This window comes from Scleropages formosus, chromosome 15 (genome assembly GCF_900964775.1).
Source record: "Scleropages formosus chromosome 15, fSclFor1.1, whole genome shotgun sequence".
NCBI classification, from domain to species: domain Eukaryota; kingdom Metazoa; phylum Chordata; class Actinopteri; order Osteoglossiformes; family Osteoglossidae; genus Scleropages; species Scleropages formosus.
The window spans coordinates 15,113,358-15,131,888 of NC_041820.1; the positions used below are offsets into that span (position 1 = coordinate 15,113,358).

At 36.3% G+C, this 18,531-nt stretch overlaps 1 protein-coding gene across 3 annotated transcripts in view; it reads right to left on the minus strand.

Annotated features, from left to right (window-relative positions):
- Nucleotides 1-18,531, minus strand: part of dph6 (diphthamine biosynthesis 6) — a 41,769-nt gene that overhangs the window by 7,762 nt on the left and 15,476 nt on the right. For 2 of the 3 annotated variants that reach the window (XM_018727267.2, XM_018727265.2), the window contains exons 6-13: nucleotides 18,095-18,156; nucleotides 17,893-17,987; nucleotides 16,219-16,312; nucleotides 14,505-14,652; nucleotides 14,085-14,213; nucleotides 12,691-12,820; nucleotides 12,171-12,345; nucleotides 1,230-1,481 (exon numbers count right to left, since the gene is read on the minus strand). In XM_018727267.2, the coding sequence (XP_018582783.1) occupies nucleotides 1,230-1,481; nucleotides 12,171-12,345; nucleotides 12,691-12,820; nucleotides 14,085-14,213; nucleotides 14,505-14,652; nucleotides 16,219-16,312; nucleotides 17,893-17,987; nucleotides 18,095-18,156 (1,085 nt within the window). The remainder of the gene's footprint in view (nucleotides 1-1,229; nucleotides 1,482-12,170; nucleotides 12,346-12,690; nucleotides 12,821-14,084; nucleotides 14,214-14,504; nucleotides 14,653-16,218; nucleotides 16,313-17,892; nucleotides 17,988-18,094; nucleotides 18,157-18,531) is intronic. The other variant, XM_018727266.2, reaches the window with a different exon arrangement.

The following is an 18,531-nucleotide window of genomic DNA, read 5'->3' on the forward strand; positions in this document are numbered from 1 at the left end:
TTTACTTCCTGCTGTAAAACTGATTCAACTAATGTATTTCATAAACATGAATAACAAGACAAAAGAGAAACAAAAAAACAGAAAAAACAAACAAACAATATTTAACTGGAAGCAACACAACCATCAATGTGACACAGAAGCCAACCTGGTTGAATACTTTACAAAAGGGAGACAGAAAGGCAGAGAAAGAGAAAAGTACAACTTTACAGGTTTTTTCAAAGAGCAGCATATTAGTTTGGTTTTTTGATATTCTTTTAGTCTCATAACAACATGCACCAGTGCATGGGCAGTTTCTAGTAATAATGAGCATTTCAGATTTTTTTATGAGCTTTCAGTTGCTTCAGTATAAGGGTTCCATCTTTCATCCTTATCGGTTAGTAATATTAACAATTAACTTACTGATGTACCATTTTGCTCTGCAAAGCTCTGATCTGTTTAATAGTTTTAGCTGGCCAAGACTCAAAACTTTATATGTCTTTTTTGTTTTGTAATTCTCTTGAGTTTATATGGATAGCAGAGAAACCACACTGGAATCAATTATTTGCATTATCACACTGTTAAAATTTAAACACCACAGTGTGTCTCAAGGATATTGAGTTAATGTATATTCATATGAGAGTCGTGATTGCAGAGTACCATTTTGCATAAATGATTTGAGAAAACCCTAAAACAATCTAAGAGATGGATAGGCTAGGTGTAGCCAGCATGTCAGTGACTGCACTTATATGTGCAAATAGCAGAGGTACCCTGTCTCCCTGGGCCGTGCATCTCAGGCATGGAGGTGCAGGCTTTGGCTCCTGTGCTCCTATTAGCACTTTGAAGACAGGCTGCCAAGGGACAGGGGATAAGCTGTTCAGAGGCTTCAGCAGAGCTCTAAAAGGAGGATAACAGATTAGGGAGGCTCTAAGGAAGACATCTGCCTCTGTGCCATGCTCCATATTATCAAAGACACCAGTGCTTCCCTGATCATAAACATTTCATGAGTACTCATACTGATAAATATCAGCAGCCTCTTCATTATTTATTTATTTTGGGGTGGGAATGTGGGGTTCAGTGGGTAGGGGCCTTGTAACTTCGATACTGAAACGTAACTTTGGGCTGACTGTTTTGCGATATAATTGTTTTTTTACATCACACTCCATTGGCTGAGTTCCGGCACTTTTTTCTCAAACTTAAATGCTTCACACAAAAACGAAACTGTGAATTTAAAATAGAAAATCAGACCTTACCTGTTCCTCACTGTGTATCCTTCTTAGTTTTCTCTCCCAGACTCTTCTGACAAAAGGGATATAACTCCTATGTGTGACATAGCAGTGGGCCTGGAGTACATGGAAAAGGGTCAGGCTGCTGTTCATGGCCTCCAAGATCTTCTCAACGTGACCAAAAGCCAGTGATGCCTGGACAGATGCTCCGCCTTGAACCAGCAGCATGGTACAGGGAACTAGGGCAATTTGCCCTGCACAAAACACAGCCTCATCCACCTGAAAAAAAGATTATACACATTACACTTCTTTCAGAACATGCATTGTACAGATCAACTTTCATATCATTTTCTAAGATACAAAGCTAAGACCACTCTGATACATTAAGTGCATGCGTTCATGTTACACATGAAGACAAAAATAAGTTTTCAAAGCTTTTCCAATAAATCATACATCTCCAAACATATGTGTGTCGCCCTACTTGACTAATTCGAAACATATCACATATAATCAGATGCTTCGGTGGACTGGCATCCATGACAATGGATTAATGAACACAATGATATGTACTCTATATAATTCCAGGGTTTTTCAGTTTTTTTCAGTCGAAATCATTGTTTTATTGAATGGTATACAGTGTAGCTACACAGAGCAGGACCTATGACAACATCCCAATGGAGATTTGAGGTGTGACAATTAAATTAGCAGAAATTAATGTGGTTCACTCAAGATGCACAGCAATTAACAACTTACACTGCTGCCTGTTATTTAATCACTGGAAAAATACATTTAACTCCAAAAATGGAAGTGAAATGTGTTTGGGTGCAAATAATTAGTATCGTGACAACCAACTAAGTAATGGTGATAAATGGCTGCTGAAGGCCTCAAACTGATTAATTAATGCAACGCACTGTCTAGGGAAAATCTATGGCATTTAAAAGGTCATGCCACATGACATGCTCTCAGTTCTAAACTCTGAAAATCATACCACGGGCAGTATTCAGTAGTCATTGCAAACAAGTAAGAATGACAACCTGCAGATTGTGGGCTGGTAAAGCAATGTTGTCGATTAGCAATCTTGAAAAGACCACAACGACACAAATCAATCGGTACATTGTTCAAAGCTACCGAGATAACTTATTACCACATATGCCAATGTTCTCTGTAAAGCAGGATTAGGGCCTGAGATGTCAATTCATGGTAAAATATGCTAATCCTTCCCCTGTTGAATACTTCGTTACTAATAATGTTCACAAATGATCTAAGTATACCCTTAGAGACTTGCATTTCATGCCAAAAACTGTTTTGTCAGCAAATTGTTATTGCAGTCATACAGATAAGGTACTCCATAATGACTGTCACATTCATTTTCCTAAATGAAACTTTTAAAACATCTATAACACAATAAAAATACAAACAGGAGCATGCAGCACTGGGCTGATGCCTCAACTATCTTCCTAGTTCATTTTTACATCATGAACTGTATAAGAAAAACTATCCACAGTGTTTCACAAAAAAGTAAAATGGTTTAGTTCCAATCACCATATTTCTATTTATAACTTAAATTCCTCTAAAATGTTAAAACAGTGTAATAAATGTACAATTTAATTTAAAAATTACTAGTGGCTAATGTATAACACGAGTGAGAAAATAGTCATATAGTTGTGTTATTTACACAGGTGTTGAAAGATTCCCAACATTTCTGGCTATAGTTGCCAAGACAGAGAAAGCTGTAACACACTCACTGAGACAACTCACTAAGACAAAAAGGAGCTGTAAGACAGAGGGGTGTGTGCAGAAATACCCAGTCAATTAATTAAAGGTGCAGTTAATTTGGCCAATCAAAATTTACTTAGTTAATGGCATTTTTTTTTTAAACACAGGAAATTTTACCATATTATTGCTGTGAAAAGGTTAAAAAAGAGAGAGAGAGAAAAAAAACAAATCGCCACTGGCATTCCATTTATGGGGCATCAAACGACATTAGATCTTTTTCGCCTAAACCCCAACCGAGTCGGACAGGTGCCAGGGACCACATAACAAGTGAGCCATCAAAAGGTAGTAATATTTTAAAATGTAAAAAGATTTTCATTTGTTGATTTGAATATCAAAAGGCAGCACAGCAAGGCCCCTAGACTGTAAAAATCTCCCAAAGCTTTGCCAGGCAGGTGTGTAATGATCAATTATTAAGGTTCTAATTCAGGTTGCTCTTAGTAAAGGGGGAATACAGTTTTCTAAGTGCACTTGCAAATGGGAAACTTGATAAGAAAAAGGGGAATACTATTAACATCAAATTAACAGTTCAAAAGAATGAGTTCACACACTAATCAAACTTGTTAATTGACTGTCAATGGTTTGTCCCTGAATATACAACACATCTGCATTATTCATCTTCAGTGTTGACAGGAAGACAGTAAAATTTGCATAGGTTGCCAAAATCTGATCAACAATGCCACATACATTTTTAATGCAGCGGAGAGCACTTTTCATATTCATAAGGGTAAGCTTATTATTTTTAACTTCATGATAAATGCTTTTACTGTTGAAAAAAAATGTTTCCGTCCTGCAATGTTTCAGCAATGACCTCTGAATACTATTTACCAGGACCACCTTATCTTTACATACTGATATAAAATTTCAGGGAATTCTCCCAGCCACACTGCATAAAAACTGATATTTTTAATGAAACTAGTAAATGACCATTAGATCTTGAAATGTATCTTGAACTGTATCAGCAGAAAGACCCCTTAGTGACATTCAGTAGACTTGGTATTTAATAAATAGATATAACCAGTTACGGCCTAAAAGTCTGTCTCCACTATTTCATCGTATTAAGAAAACGACACATTCAGCAACAAAAATTAAAAACTTACCTAAAATGAGAGGGGGGAGAAAAAAAAACTAATTACTAGTTGTTATTCCTTTTATACGGTGGATATCACAGAACTACCTATATAATTAATTACTGTCTTAGGTTGTTTTGTGCAAGTGAGGAAAATTAATGACTTCTGAGATTAAATTTTAAGAAAAAAAATCTCAAAAAACAAGAATATACTGTGGCCTTATCCAGAATGATGTTGGATGTTTCTTGCAATTAACATTTAAATCTCAAACCTGAGTCACAAGTTTATCTCCTCAAGCTCTGCATGTTATAACTGTGAAACAACTGATATTAGCCACTCTGGAGTTAACAAAGGAGTTTATTACTTTAAATTTAATATTACTGCATTTGAAGGTCATCTGCCCCAAGATCTACAGAGTCAAGATAAAATGTATATGTAATTAAAAAAGTTATCTTTTAGCAAACACTTTTCTCCAAAGTGATGTACATCTCAGGGAACAATACAAAATAATTAGAGTATGGATGGATCTTATTTAAATTTACGTCATGAACATGAGAACATGTCTGAAATCACAAATTTAAATTAACAAAAGACCGAAATGAATAACTAAGGAGAAAAGCCTAAATAAGAGGAAATAAGGACAAATCCTGCTGGTTTTCATTCCAACCCATCCTCCTGTCTGCAAAGGTCTAGTTCATGGACAGTAAAATTACACCATAGCACTTGTTCAAAGAAATGCAAACTTCCCGGAAACACAGCTAAATAATTGCGGTATTCTAAATGCAGGACCTTATTTTCAAATATAAGAACATGAACAGAATAAAGCTAATTAAAGAAAGCACCAAAAGCCTGCGTGCACAAAGCCCACGAAGACCCGAGTTTCATACTTGCCCGAACAAAACCCAACAGGGAACATGATCGGATGCCCGTAAGATCTTTGAGTAACACACACCTTTTCCATAATCACAACCGTTCCATTTTAACATGACATTTTAAAATCACCAAAGGTGTCTTTCAGCATGAATTACAAAATGTTTTGTTCTTGCTCATGCCTTACTTTTCATTAAACCCTGATATGCAGGACTATAGAGTAACGTAAAGTGCATTGAGAATATGCACAAAAGACAACAATACATAAAAGTAGCTGTATGGTGGGGTGCTTATTTACTTCCTACAGTCAAACTATTTACAGTGTTGGCAGCTGCAAATGAAAAATGCATGTGAAGCCAGAGAAATACAAACTGAGTTTCTTGGTGTGAAGAAACATGCGGTACCTGCCGTACCAGGGTGTCACACACAGCGATACAGATCCTCAAGAGGACAGAGTTCTACATCGGCTTAACTGATACGAGTAACACTTTTAAGACAGGCACACAGTGACATGACAGGGTTGTACGATGCAGGCCGCTGGAACTGAGCGTTCAATCTGAAGAAGAATATTTACTGGGGGAACTAAGGCACATTTTGTCTGGTAGTTCTGCTTCGTTTCAAAAGATGGCACTATAGTTGCATGATACTGAGCACAAGAACTCCGGGAAGCTCCTTCAGGCAGCACGACATCATTTGTCATTTTAATACATATCTTTTTGTCTTCTGTATTTTTACTGAGACAAACAATCCTGTTTTCATTGATAAAGAAAACCTGAAGGTCAGTAAAGGCAGCAATAACAAAATACAGAACTCCATAGGATCAAAATCACTTGTAATTTCCACTGCGATTTGATAAGAAGTTTACTAGTACTTACCCAGTTTCTAAACACAAAGCAAGACACGTAATGCCAGTATTAACTTCAAGAAACTAATTCTGCTAATTTACTGAAATGTTACAAGTACCTGAGTGATAACATTAAAAAAACTACTTAGTTCCACTCACTTCATACATTCCACTGTTCCACGGCCTTAACCTTTGTTAAAGCATTTAAGGCATGTTAAAAGCATGTATTATGTATAAAGATGTGTAATAGATAAACATGTGTATCTATTATATATATATAAACCTATTTTGATATAAAGGGCTACATTTATCAGTGTCAATAATCTACCCAACGTGCTGACATTAATGACCAGAAGACAATTTTATGAATGGAAATTTTTTATACAGTGAAAGATCTTAGAATATAAATATGATTTACTGTCAGTGTTCTGTATGATACGATTTTACACAATGCCTATAAAAGCTTACTTCATATTAATATTAGAGTGTATAGAAAAAAACAGCAATTAAGACCGAATTCACAAAATGTTCAAATACTGGCAATACACGGAAAAAGTCTAGAAAAAAAATTATGCGTGAAACGTAAACTGTTTTCGAACCCAATTCAGAACGATCATACACATGCAATTTGAATATATCTAAAAAAACACTGACAATCACAAACATAATAATCACAAAATAAATAGCTAAGCTATTTTTGCTATCAAAAAACGTTAAGATGATAAAAAGTTATGGATTTAACAACAGGCATACTTAAAAACCAAGTACATGATATGTTCTTAGAAAATATTTTCAAGCTCCTATTTGTCAACTGATTTCCTCTTTCCTTGTGTTCAAACTCCTATATCCATTATTCACATGGGGAAGTATTAACCACCGTGTCTTTTATGCCATGTCCATTTCACTATATAATGCACTCTGTGTAGAACTACATATTCATCCCTTCATAGTATAGCTCCAGGATCCAGTGCTGTATAAATGACATTTTTTATACTTATTTGTCCCACAGCTCTCTTTCCAAATAGTACAATAAAAATAAAATGTCCCAACTTCACCTAGTTAAAAATAAAACAAAGGATAAGATTTACAAAGGGTTGCAATGGATACATTCTTCTGATTGACACCATTAGTTGTACACAACGGTGCTTTGAAACATTTGTTTTGACATAACCCCATGATTTCTTCTGCTTCTCTATGATCATGACTGGTAACAAAACAATCAAGTGTAAACATGGACATGCTTTTTTCTACTTTGTCACATTCATTTTTACCTATTATTGCATAAGAAACCTCTAATAAAAAAAATCTATTCATTCTCTTAATTTTTAAAAGCAATGGGTTTAACATTATTAATTTTCAACAACTAACAAACGTGAAGCAGGTCAGGAGTCTAAAAACTTAATGGGATGATTTTTTAAACATTTTTTACTGTAGTGAAAAAGGGGAACCTGCTCATAATTCGGGCTGTCTGAGTCAAGCAGTCATTAGCTAGATAACTGTCGCTACAGTTGTCTCTCTGTGCCTGTGTAGTCTGGAAAAGGACAGGGGAGGGGCGGTCGATCCCATCCTCCTTGTGGCTTGTTGACATGAACCGAGGCAGTCAGGCACCAATAATACATGAAGAGCAGTTCAAAAGCAATTAGGATCAGTTGTCAAGGCAGGACCATTAATGAAGGACTTTGAAAGACTGGAGAAAGCGGCGCACGAAGGCAATCCGCTCAGACAAATACAGTTCATAAGACGCCCTGGCAAGTACATTCTATAGCCGTCCATAACAGCGATGTTTCGCAGCAATTTAATATGTATAACATGGGCCATGATTCAATGAAAACATCCTCTGCACTGCAGTTTAATTTACATGGGACACAACAAAGAGTAAATGACTATCCCTCATCACCCGATTTTCCAACAAAACCTTATCAGTGGCCTCTCCCGCATTCAACCCGAAACAACCCTCCTCTTCTCTTTATTGTGGAACTAAATAAATATTTATTTTTAGATTTTGGACCTCTGACAACCTGCACTGAGCGGTTATTGATTATTGATGAAAAGATAAACAATTAAACTAATATGATCTTCACAAATACCTGTTCTCTGGACATCCCTAATTTAAAAGTATTCTGCACATTTTTACTATTTTATTTTACAGAAACGCTTACAGAAATTCAAGACAAATTAATTCTACAGCTTTGCAGGAAAAACTGATCTGACAGTTTCTAGATGTTTCAAATTACAGAAGCTACCCTCAGAACAGCTGAGATGAAACTGAACTGAAAAGGCAGAATTTGTATAAGAGTCAAAGTACAGTATTTGATTTTTAAGAAGTAAGCTTAAAAAGTTCATTCACAACATCTACACACTGTTTTGACAAAATCTTAATTAAATTGCATAAATATTGCAATACTTAAGATAGCGACAACTATAGTTCAGTAGTACAGTACTTCTATTCCTGGGGAAATAGATTTTATTAAATACGCTGATATGTGGACTCACAATAATTTTAATTTGCTCAATTACAATCCATTTTAATTGAAAATGGTCATTTGTTCTTTCATTAAAGCCGATAATACCCCATCATTGTTTCAGCTGGAGACTCTTCCCACTGTTCTTGCCTCCAGCACTTCATATTATTGGTGTATTGTTCATGCATGCCCTGCTCTTTTATCAACTGCTTTTCAAGTAATGTTAATAGACTAGAAAATTGAGACATTTATGAAGTATAGGCAGTGTTTATGGAAAATCCATAAAATATGACAAAGGCGAAGCAAGATAAAAGAAGAATTTTAATAGATAATGTCTCAGAAAGACTGGCAGCAGCTGACAACTGCCTCCTCTGAGATCACATTTTTTACAGGATTAATTTTGTATTAAAAATGAAGTTAAACATCCTAATTAATCTGTACACACTGCAACCCCTGAATAAGAACCTCCTAACCGCTCCTCACTCCCCCCTCCTGGAGCTGTAGATGCTGAGCTTTTCAGCTAATTACCTCCTTGTGATAATTGAGGTGGATATTACTTCCACTGGCAGTTGGAACTAAATAAATGTATGGGAAATTTGAGGCATGTCAGTCTACAAGGCTGTGAAGTATTAAAAAAAGAAAAAAAAAGAGGATAATACATGCTCAAATAGAGCCTGGCTCTGTTAATAGCTAAATTTTCTTGTATTTTCACAAATATTGAAAATTATTTAACACCGTTTCACCCGAGTCCTTTATTACGGTCCGCAATATAGTCTGTCAGTAAAGACAATGTTTCTGCAACACCTTTAACAGTCTTGAAATCAGCAATTTAAACAAAATTTTTCAACAGCTTTCTTAGTTTAACTGTATTTAGGTGAGGATTTCCCCTAGGAACTACTTAATACTGACTACCGTACAGCAGTTTAACAACAGTCCATGTGTCATAATACATAATACAAACTCCATAAGATCATTCGTATTTTACTGCTGTAGCAGACTGCTCCTGATGCTAATAACACATGTCACATGCACTAGCCCTACTGCTGAAAGGCCCGCTTTCAGAATCTTCTAAATGCAAATCCAATAGGAAGAATGCGCAAGGATTTCACAATAAAGTTTTATGCTGCCAATTACAAGACAAAAAAAGAAGGACCAGCTCCCAGCTGTGGACTTTGCCTCATATGGCAGCTACTTGTATTAGAATTTTACTGGGATATTTCATTTTAAACATTGTCAGCTGCATTTCCATGGACTACACCTGCTGTTAATTTCACAAAGAATAATTTAACATCCTTCCTGCACATGATTTGGAATGCTAGGACAAGGAAGTATTACATTACGTAATGACTGCAGTATTACGTTCGTACAAACTGTTAAGAAAAGAATTAAGCAAAGGAGTTTTGAGAAACGTGGAGACTTGAGAACAGCGCTGGTCTGTTAAACAGCAAATGAATCTTTGCTGGAAATGATTTAAACTGTTTTCATTTGTATAAAGCAGGAAACGCAGTGCCATTCTGATAGCATATGATTCGGCATACCGCTCTAAAAGACAAAAATCAGGCGGTGTGATGCTCATTACTAGGGCTCCTCGGATGTATTCTAGCACCGAGGGAAACGACTGCATCAGAGCAATGTTGTGGTAACAAGACTTAGCTCAAGGCTGGTTTTCATGAAATGTGCACCCCCAGTTACTGCCTACAGCAGGTGGAAAGTGTAGCAGCGTTTCATTCAAAACCCTTTATAATTGTCACCCAGACAGCAATATTATTCCTCTGATTATTTTACAAGGCACTCAGAATTTTGAGCACACCCGTGTAATCTGGGCAATATTTGTATGGGACAGAAAAGACAGATGAGTGAACGCAAAGCAACCCACAAGTGTACTCCATCTCTAGGAAGTGCTGCAGAACAGCTGGAAAGACATGCCAGCTGACTGCCTGCTGAAAAGTGTTAGCCAAATACATCATGGAAAAATTAATTTTCAGCAATATACTGAAATTTTTCCCTGTCTCCCACTTCCAGCAATTGGTTATACACTGTGTGTTGACAGATCCAAACTATGTGCCATTGAATGGAAATGGCTGAAGTCTAAACATCCCATGGAATAGGAGTTCCTTGCTTCCTTCCATTTTGCCATTTCCCCAGCAAAAAACATTTTTTCCACAAATTTCAGCTGGCATACAATAATCCCTGCATACTTTTGCCACTTCTTCATTTCTCCTTGCCCTTCTTACACCACCTCTTCCCTCAACTCTTACTACTGAAGATCTTGCCTCATTCTTCAGAAGCAAAACTGATGCCATCACCAGCAAACTCTCCACACACACAATCCACATCACAACTGATCACATTTGATTCTCTACAACCAATTACCTGCACGTAGAGACTGAAGATCAGTCATTCCATGTACTAGAACTGCCCTGCTCTCCTCAATTCTCCTTGCTCTTGACCTCTCTGCTGTACAGCTCTTTCAACTCAAACAGAACACTGTGGAACCACAGGATCATCACCGAAATTATTCCAATCGTACCTATCAGATAGAGGAGCTTAGCAAGTGATACGAGAGCTCTCAATCATGGCTTCCTCTCTGCCCCTTCTCCTGCCACTGATATGCAGATGATACACACACACAAACACACACACGTTGTCTGAAACCGCTTGTCCCAAGCAGGGATGTGGCAAACCAGAGCCTAACCCGGCAACACAGGCTGCAAGGCTGGAGGGGACACACCCAGGATGGGACGCCAGTCCGTCGCAAGGCACCCCAAGTGGGACTTGAACCCCAGACCCACTGGAGAGCAGGACCTGATCAAACCCACTGTGCCCCCCTTGCAGATGACACATAGATCTCTTTCCCCAAACTGACACAAATATATCATCTCACAAAGTAGGATGCTTCTCCAAAATCTCCACCTGGATGACCAACAACAACTGAGTTGCAACTCAGCCTATTAAAATATCCATCTCCCTGCTGGTCCTACTGCCTGTCAAGAATGAGCGCTCTCTACCAAACAGAACAACCTACTGTTCCAACCACTTTCTCAGTCAAAAGCCTGTGACTCAACTGGCACAATTATCTGCTTATCCTCACTGATGTCACAAATGGATTTTGCAGACACCACCTGTGAAATATTTGTAGAGTCCATCTGAATCCAGCCCCTGGTTGCCTGAGCTACTGTAACTTTCTTCTGACTGGTCTTCTGGCCTCTGCCATCAAGCGGCTCCAGCTGATTCAGCATGCCAAGGCAGAAATTGTGTTCAACCTGCCAAAGCAACCTGTGTTTTCCCTTTTCTCTCATCATTTCTCCCTCTCCTGTTGTTGGCATTATGTTCAAGACTGCAGTTACAGCCAACAAGATGATTAAGGGATCACTGCCTCAATAGCTACAAGGCCTGGTCAATCCCTAGGCTCCAGCAAGCCCACTGCACTACCATGTGTATTAGGACAAGAGAGGCATCAATAAACAAACTTTGCTCTGATTGTGTGTTTATATCCAAAGATCTTCATCTGTTGTTTTGCATAATCTGTGTTCGATGTCGCATTCGAGAAATGTGTCCTTCAAATGCATGAACAAAAATTTATATGTAGTCAATGAGAAGAAATTACAAGAAATATTGTAAAAGCAAATAACTCACTCACTGACAAATTTAAATCCTTATTATTAACTTTAATTCTGCATGAATGAAGAAGAGTCAAAGCAAAGTAATCCTCAAGTGCCCTAAATCTCAGGGAACTGCTGAAGAAGAGCTAAAAGACATGTCAGATGATTTCCTGTTGAAGCTTAACAACTGAATGCTTTGGACTAAAAACAAAGCTAGTTACCAGAAAATGCACAATTTATTTATTCCATATTGCACAGACATGCTGATTATATGTCCTGTAAATGCATCATTACGGTAAAGAAATAATGTATCCCCCAGTACACAAGTTCAAGGGTTTATTCCTTACCTTAACAGCCTGGCTATATGGCCCAATATTGGCAGGAGCCCAATGGGACAGACTCTGAACGTGCAAGACATATTTGTCATGGAAGATGTTGTTCACCATAGGTTTGACCCAATCATGAAGGAGACAATCTAACTGAATCAAGTGTCCATTTGGAAGGGGCGTCTCAACACATACTCTACAAGAAAAACAGCAAAAAGGACCATTCTGAGCATTTTATATTTCGGAACTATATATAACTATATGCATTTTTGAAAATCAATACACCCATCCAAAGAACAATTAAGGTAATGTACTCTACCACTGAAATGAACAACCTGTGTTTGAAATATTTGAAATGTTTATATCTGAATGTTTGAAATATTTGATTACTGCTCAAATAAAGACAAAACCACTGAAGTCTATGATTTATTTAGAAATTGATACAATTATTAATACAATGAATAATAACAATAATAATACAATGAATTAATACAATGATTTCTACGATAATCTGAAAATGTATTTTAAAAGACTGGGTTACCTGGCAGGAGGACTGACGCCAAAGAAGGACTGGTACACAGAGTTCACTGCACCAAAGTCAGACATGTTCTTCACATACAAATGAACCAGAACAATGTGTTCAAGCTTCCATCCCATCTTATTCAATTCACCTGCAGATAAATGTTAAATAAGTCAATATTGTGTATTTTCATAAATTATTATAGTCACCACTTACATTTACATTTATTCACTTAGCAGATGCTTTTCTCCAAAACGACTTCCAATGGATACTATGTAGTGTTGTTTGTTTCTGTCTTGTTTGTTTCTGTCCTGAATTTCTCAAGTTTCTCAAATTTCTCAAAACAAACAATAACAACAGGTATATCTTAGGGGTTAGGGTCACCACTTTGAAAATTGAAAGTCCCCAGTCTGAATACCACATCACACATAAGTACCCTTGTACTAACACTGAATTGTTGTAGTAAAAATATACTGCTGTACGTATAAACGAGCACATAATTCGAAGGTAACCTGGATAAAGCCATTAGTTAAATTTAAGTTAATAACAACAGACTTGCAAAAGAATCCTTCCCTTAAAGAGGTCAAAATTTTCTCACAAGCACATAAACAGAAAAGATGGTATCTTTGGTATCATTTCTCTATAACAATTTCTTATTGCTATATTGCCTGACATAGGTTAACACATATAAAAAGATTACTCATGAAATATTAACTAGTTTAATATTGACTCTGCAATACCAGCTGCACCAAGAAAAAAAATGATAAACATTAAGTATGCATTTCATCTTTTGGTATAAAAAAACGCTACACTTTTAAAGCACAGACTTTTAAAGTTCTGTAAGCAAAAAGAAAATGGTGCTATGTTTTGAAGAAGCAGTTTCTCTCCCTTCACACTTAATTTGAAGTGTCTGTCCTCGTTTCGGCATCGCAATTTTTTTTCTCTCTCTCTGACGGACAGAGACCCTGACATGCTTACTGTACCCCTCCAAATTTAAAAGAGCATTCCTGAATAAAGATTATTTTCTTAAGCCCACTATACCTCTAGAAGTGCATTTTGCTAACACAACAATGAGACATAAAAGCAACTTCTGAACAAAGGGGCTTTCTTTCTTCTGCATTGGCTTTTATGTGCTGAATGTTGAAAAAGGCTAGAAGTACCCTTTTATAGTAACAGCATTTTTCCCTTCAATTCGACTGCTGTAAAAGGATCCTGAGCTGTCTCTTCCAGAGCATCTAAAAACAAATCCTTATTTGACTGGATCAAATATTAATTATTTATGTTTGAATTATTTATAACTATGTGAAACCAGTTGCAGGAGAAAACAACTTTCTGAAATGCCTGTTTGGTTCTTAAAAAGTATGTTCCAACACAAACCCAGCAACCAGTGCATCAGACAGACTTTGCCAACATACCCTGTAGCAATGAAAGTGCTTGTTTTGTTTGGTCCTGGATATTAGGATCTTCACAGTGACTTCCAAGAATGCCACAGATCCATTCATATCCCTGTGTTGTTCTGGTAGAATATGAAGGACTAATTCCTACTTTAAAAGAGAAAACAGCAAAAACACAATAATTACAAAGGTCAGTAAAAGTGACAGCAAATTATAGTCCTTAGATGAAAGGTAAGGGGTAAGAAAAACAAAACTGCTGAATATAAAAGATGTCAGTAAAATATCACAAAAAACCAAATACAAATACATAATTCTTACCAAATTATTAAACTGTATTAAACAATGTTACATAAGATACATTATTGTATTGTCAAAGATTAGTCTGAAAAAACTCAAATTTCCTAAAATAAATTCTGTGAAAATACTGGAAAAATATCTCACCAAAATTCAGCTGGCATTCAAGGTCAACTATTGATGTAACTGTGTCCTGAATGTCTTCAGCTTCATCAGTATATTCCAGCTCTTGATTCATGTCAATGGAGTTTTGGCAAGGACAACTCTCGAGAGACAAAATCTTCCCAATGGAGTTCTGTATTATAGGGTAAAATGATAAATTATGTATTTACATGAACAAGTAACTCAAGCAAACCTTCCAGCAATGTTTGCGACGCCATACTACACATTAAACTATTTTTTGGCAATTTATTGGTAAAGTGATCTGTCATCTTTTTCAAGGGATGTCTCTCTGGGTCTAAGGCCTTGAGTTATGCCCTAGATGTCCCCAGCCACAGCAGAGGAAATGGTAATTCCACAAAATCATTTTGCTGGATTCAGTTTCCATTGTTAGTCTTTCAGAACAGCCTTCTGATTAACATGTCTAATTACTGGAGACTTGGTCCACAGTAATTAAAACAATAGCAATTAAAAGAACAGGCTTAATCTGAATGGGACCTTACATGACCCTAGAGAGATTTTTTTTCCTCCGGAGGAATTCCCTTCACAGTCTTATCTGTTATATGGAGGAACACACCAATTAAATCAAAAGATGATTTCAATCATTAAATGTGTATATGCAAGTTAGATAAAACATAATACACACAAAATGTAATTATCAAATCCTGACCACCATCTTCACAAATGAAAATACAAACTGTGACCAGAATTTTTGTGGATAAGCCATAGGTGTGACAAGTGAAAGTCATATCATTCAGTGTTCCACTGCATCCAGCCTTACCTATAAAAATGTGTGTAAAGTGTTAATGCAATTCAAAGCAATTGTTTGTACATGTATTTTTCCATGAAAGCCAGACCAACATAGTAACCTGGCTTTGATAACAAAACAAATGTGCATTTTGGATGCTGTTAGCACTAAGAAAAAATCCACATTATTCAACTACTCCATTCAACACAATTTATCACTAACTCTCTGGATCAATCTTGTAACTGAGCATGCCAACTTGAAATTGCTAACTGCATGTATGTAAAACCAATTTCCAGTATAATCTGGAAACACATTTTCTTTGATAGGAGATGAAATCATCGCATCACATACCACGCCAACAATTATCCATGCCAACAAAATTAACCCAAAGCCAATGTAAATAATTTTCAGATGCTTATTCCTTTCATTTCTAATTTGTTAATTATAATTCAATCACTATTTTCCCAAAATGATTACATTAACCCTACAGATGTCTGCAGTCCTGTTTTTTTTTTTTTTTTAAACTGATTACATTCACACAGTAGGATTCTGACGAGAGGGTCGGCTATGTGGAGAAATTACGGACCCTCTCTTTTGTTATAATGAGGGAATTCTTTAAGTGAAGGAAGAGGCAGGAATGTGCTGTCTACTATACCGAATTTCTGTAAAATTAATGCCTGCTAACCAGGGAAATGAACGTATATAAATCTGAAATCAAAAAATGTCTTAATAAAATGTCTTACCTATTTTCACATAGTTTTTTTTTTTAAATGCACAACACAAGAAAGTGTAGCAAATATCATAAATACAATAATGTGGTGCTCCAAAAAAGGGGTTCAGCTGTGACTGAAATGGCATAAAGGAGTTATAAAAATATTACAAGAAAACAATCCAACTATAACTTGTCAGAGATTTTACTAAGGCAGCACACAGAATTTTCCACAAAAAACTTACATTCTCTTTATGTTCTACATGCATCTTTGAAAACCGAAGATAACCAACTGGCGCAAATGCATCTGCAGAATGGACCACTGTCTCCATGGAATCGCTGCAGTAAAGAATTCACTCATCTCATCATCACAATTCATTTATCAGTCATTTCATAAATAAAGACCATGACTCTCCTACACTTTATGCAAACAACATAATTAAAGCCTTATTTCATAAACAGGGTACAGGTATCCCTGAAGATAGGGGTCTTTTTTTTAAAAAAAAAAAAAAAAAAAAAAGAAAAAGAATCTTCAAAGTTATGCTCTAAGAAAATGAATACCATCCTTTGATATTTCCCATTTGGGTTTCGACGTTACAAACCTGAAATCAGTACAGGCCCTTGCCAGAATTAAAATTTACATTCAAAAAACAAATAAGGAGACATAATTTCTAGTACTGCATTACAATAGTTATTACAATTATTAATATACAATTAGAAGTAAGTCGCCTTGGAGAAAAGCATCTCCGAAATGAATAAATGTTGTTGTTGTTGATGATGATTCCATACAGTCAAACCTGAGATAGCGACCCCCCACCAAGTGGTTTTCATGGCAAGAGAGGAACAGAACGCGGTTGCCAGTGCCATCATCTGTATGTTGGGGGAGGCACACTCAGGGAGAAACACGGAACCGCCGCACACCCTGAGCAGGGCTTGAACCCCATACCCGCCAAACCCCCGGTGGCACCAAACCCCCCCCGAATATATATATTACTATTATAAGAAGTACTATTTACTGTATTATTTTCAACATATTTAAATAATGTATTATAACAATGCAATGTGTATCACTAGTGAGTGACAATAACAGTATATTTATTTCTCCCCTTCTGCTTTGTAAGAACACATCTGTGAATGTACATACCGCACGATGACATCACACCACAGCTATGCCTTGTAGGAGGATGCCCCAAACATGTTGAAGTATTCGCAAGTACAACGAAGGGTGGAGAAGGTGCGCATGGATGTTTTTCAGTGTTCTCGGTTAAGAAAGGCATTTATCGACGTTACATTTTACGTCAGGAACGAGCTCATTGACCTTTTTATACAGATCCTCTGCTTGAAGCAAGATTTTTCATTCTCTGACACCAATCACAGACTAAGTTTTTATTTTTTTTTTTAATTAATTTAATTAATGTGTCTTGTCCCCCCCCCTTTTCTTTCAGAATTCTGACATGTGCTTAGTGGGTAATAAGGGGAATCAAAGACAAAAAAAACTCTTCAGAAACCCTTACATAATGTACTGTTGTCATTGAAGTTTCATCTTTGAGATATTCATGAATGATGTGATTGTGTTTTCATCAATAAAATTTACAATACAGTATTCCTTTGTCTCCTTTTACGTTCGATTTTATTTTTCATAACAGATATTGATGTATAATTGAATATACAACAGTCTTAATTGTGTTTATAAATGAACAGCAAAGAAATTTTAATTGGGACATAAAAGTACAGGAACGCATTATTTTTTCCCCATAAGAAAAAATGGGAAATTGGGTTTCCATATAGAAACGAATTATGCTTGTAAACGTAGGAATGTGTGTTATTTCCATAATGTGCCTCTCATAAGTATCACAGTAACAATGAACACAAATACATTATTTTGACACTCAGAAAGAGTAAATGTGAACAATACTTACATGACAATATTTTTCTTAAACAGGGGACAATCTAGAGTGAATGTCTCATATTCCCCTCCTTCACCACAAACATGGACTCCATACTTGTGTGAAAGCTGTATACAAGAAGACAACAGAAAAGATTACAACAGATGGTAATTCAGATCTGCTTAGCAAAATCTCATAAAAGACAGAAACTAAACTTTTGGAGAGGTGTACCCACCTGTTTAAGATATGGCTCCATTTCAGCCAAAGATTTTCCTAAATGCTTCTCAGGATCCAGTCCTGGCAACAAGACAGGAGGAGGATAATACCATTGCTTTTTACCTATAAAACTTGATTTTTTACTAATTAGCTCTTTATTGAACAAAATATTCGAAGCTGATCTTGAAACCAATTTTGATGCAATAAAAAGTATATTAAATGTAGTACAATAATATACGTATTCAACTCTTATTACTCTTGCCCTTAATTTATCTATCTTTCAAAAATGTAGGGAATTTCTAGCCTGTAACATTCTAGATAATGCATGTGCATAATATCTGACATTCATTGGTATCCTACACACAGTCACTAATACACTGACACACAACCTGACAGACTGGTTTTAATCTCTTCCTTCAGCTAGAAAGACAAGAAACTGGATTCATTATGTGAAAA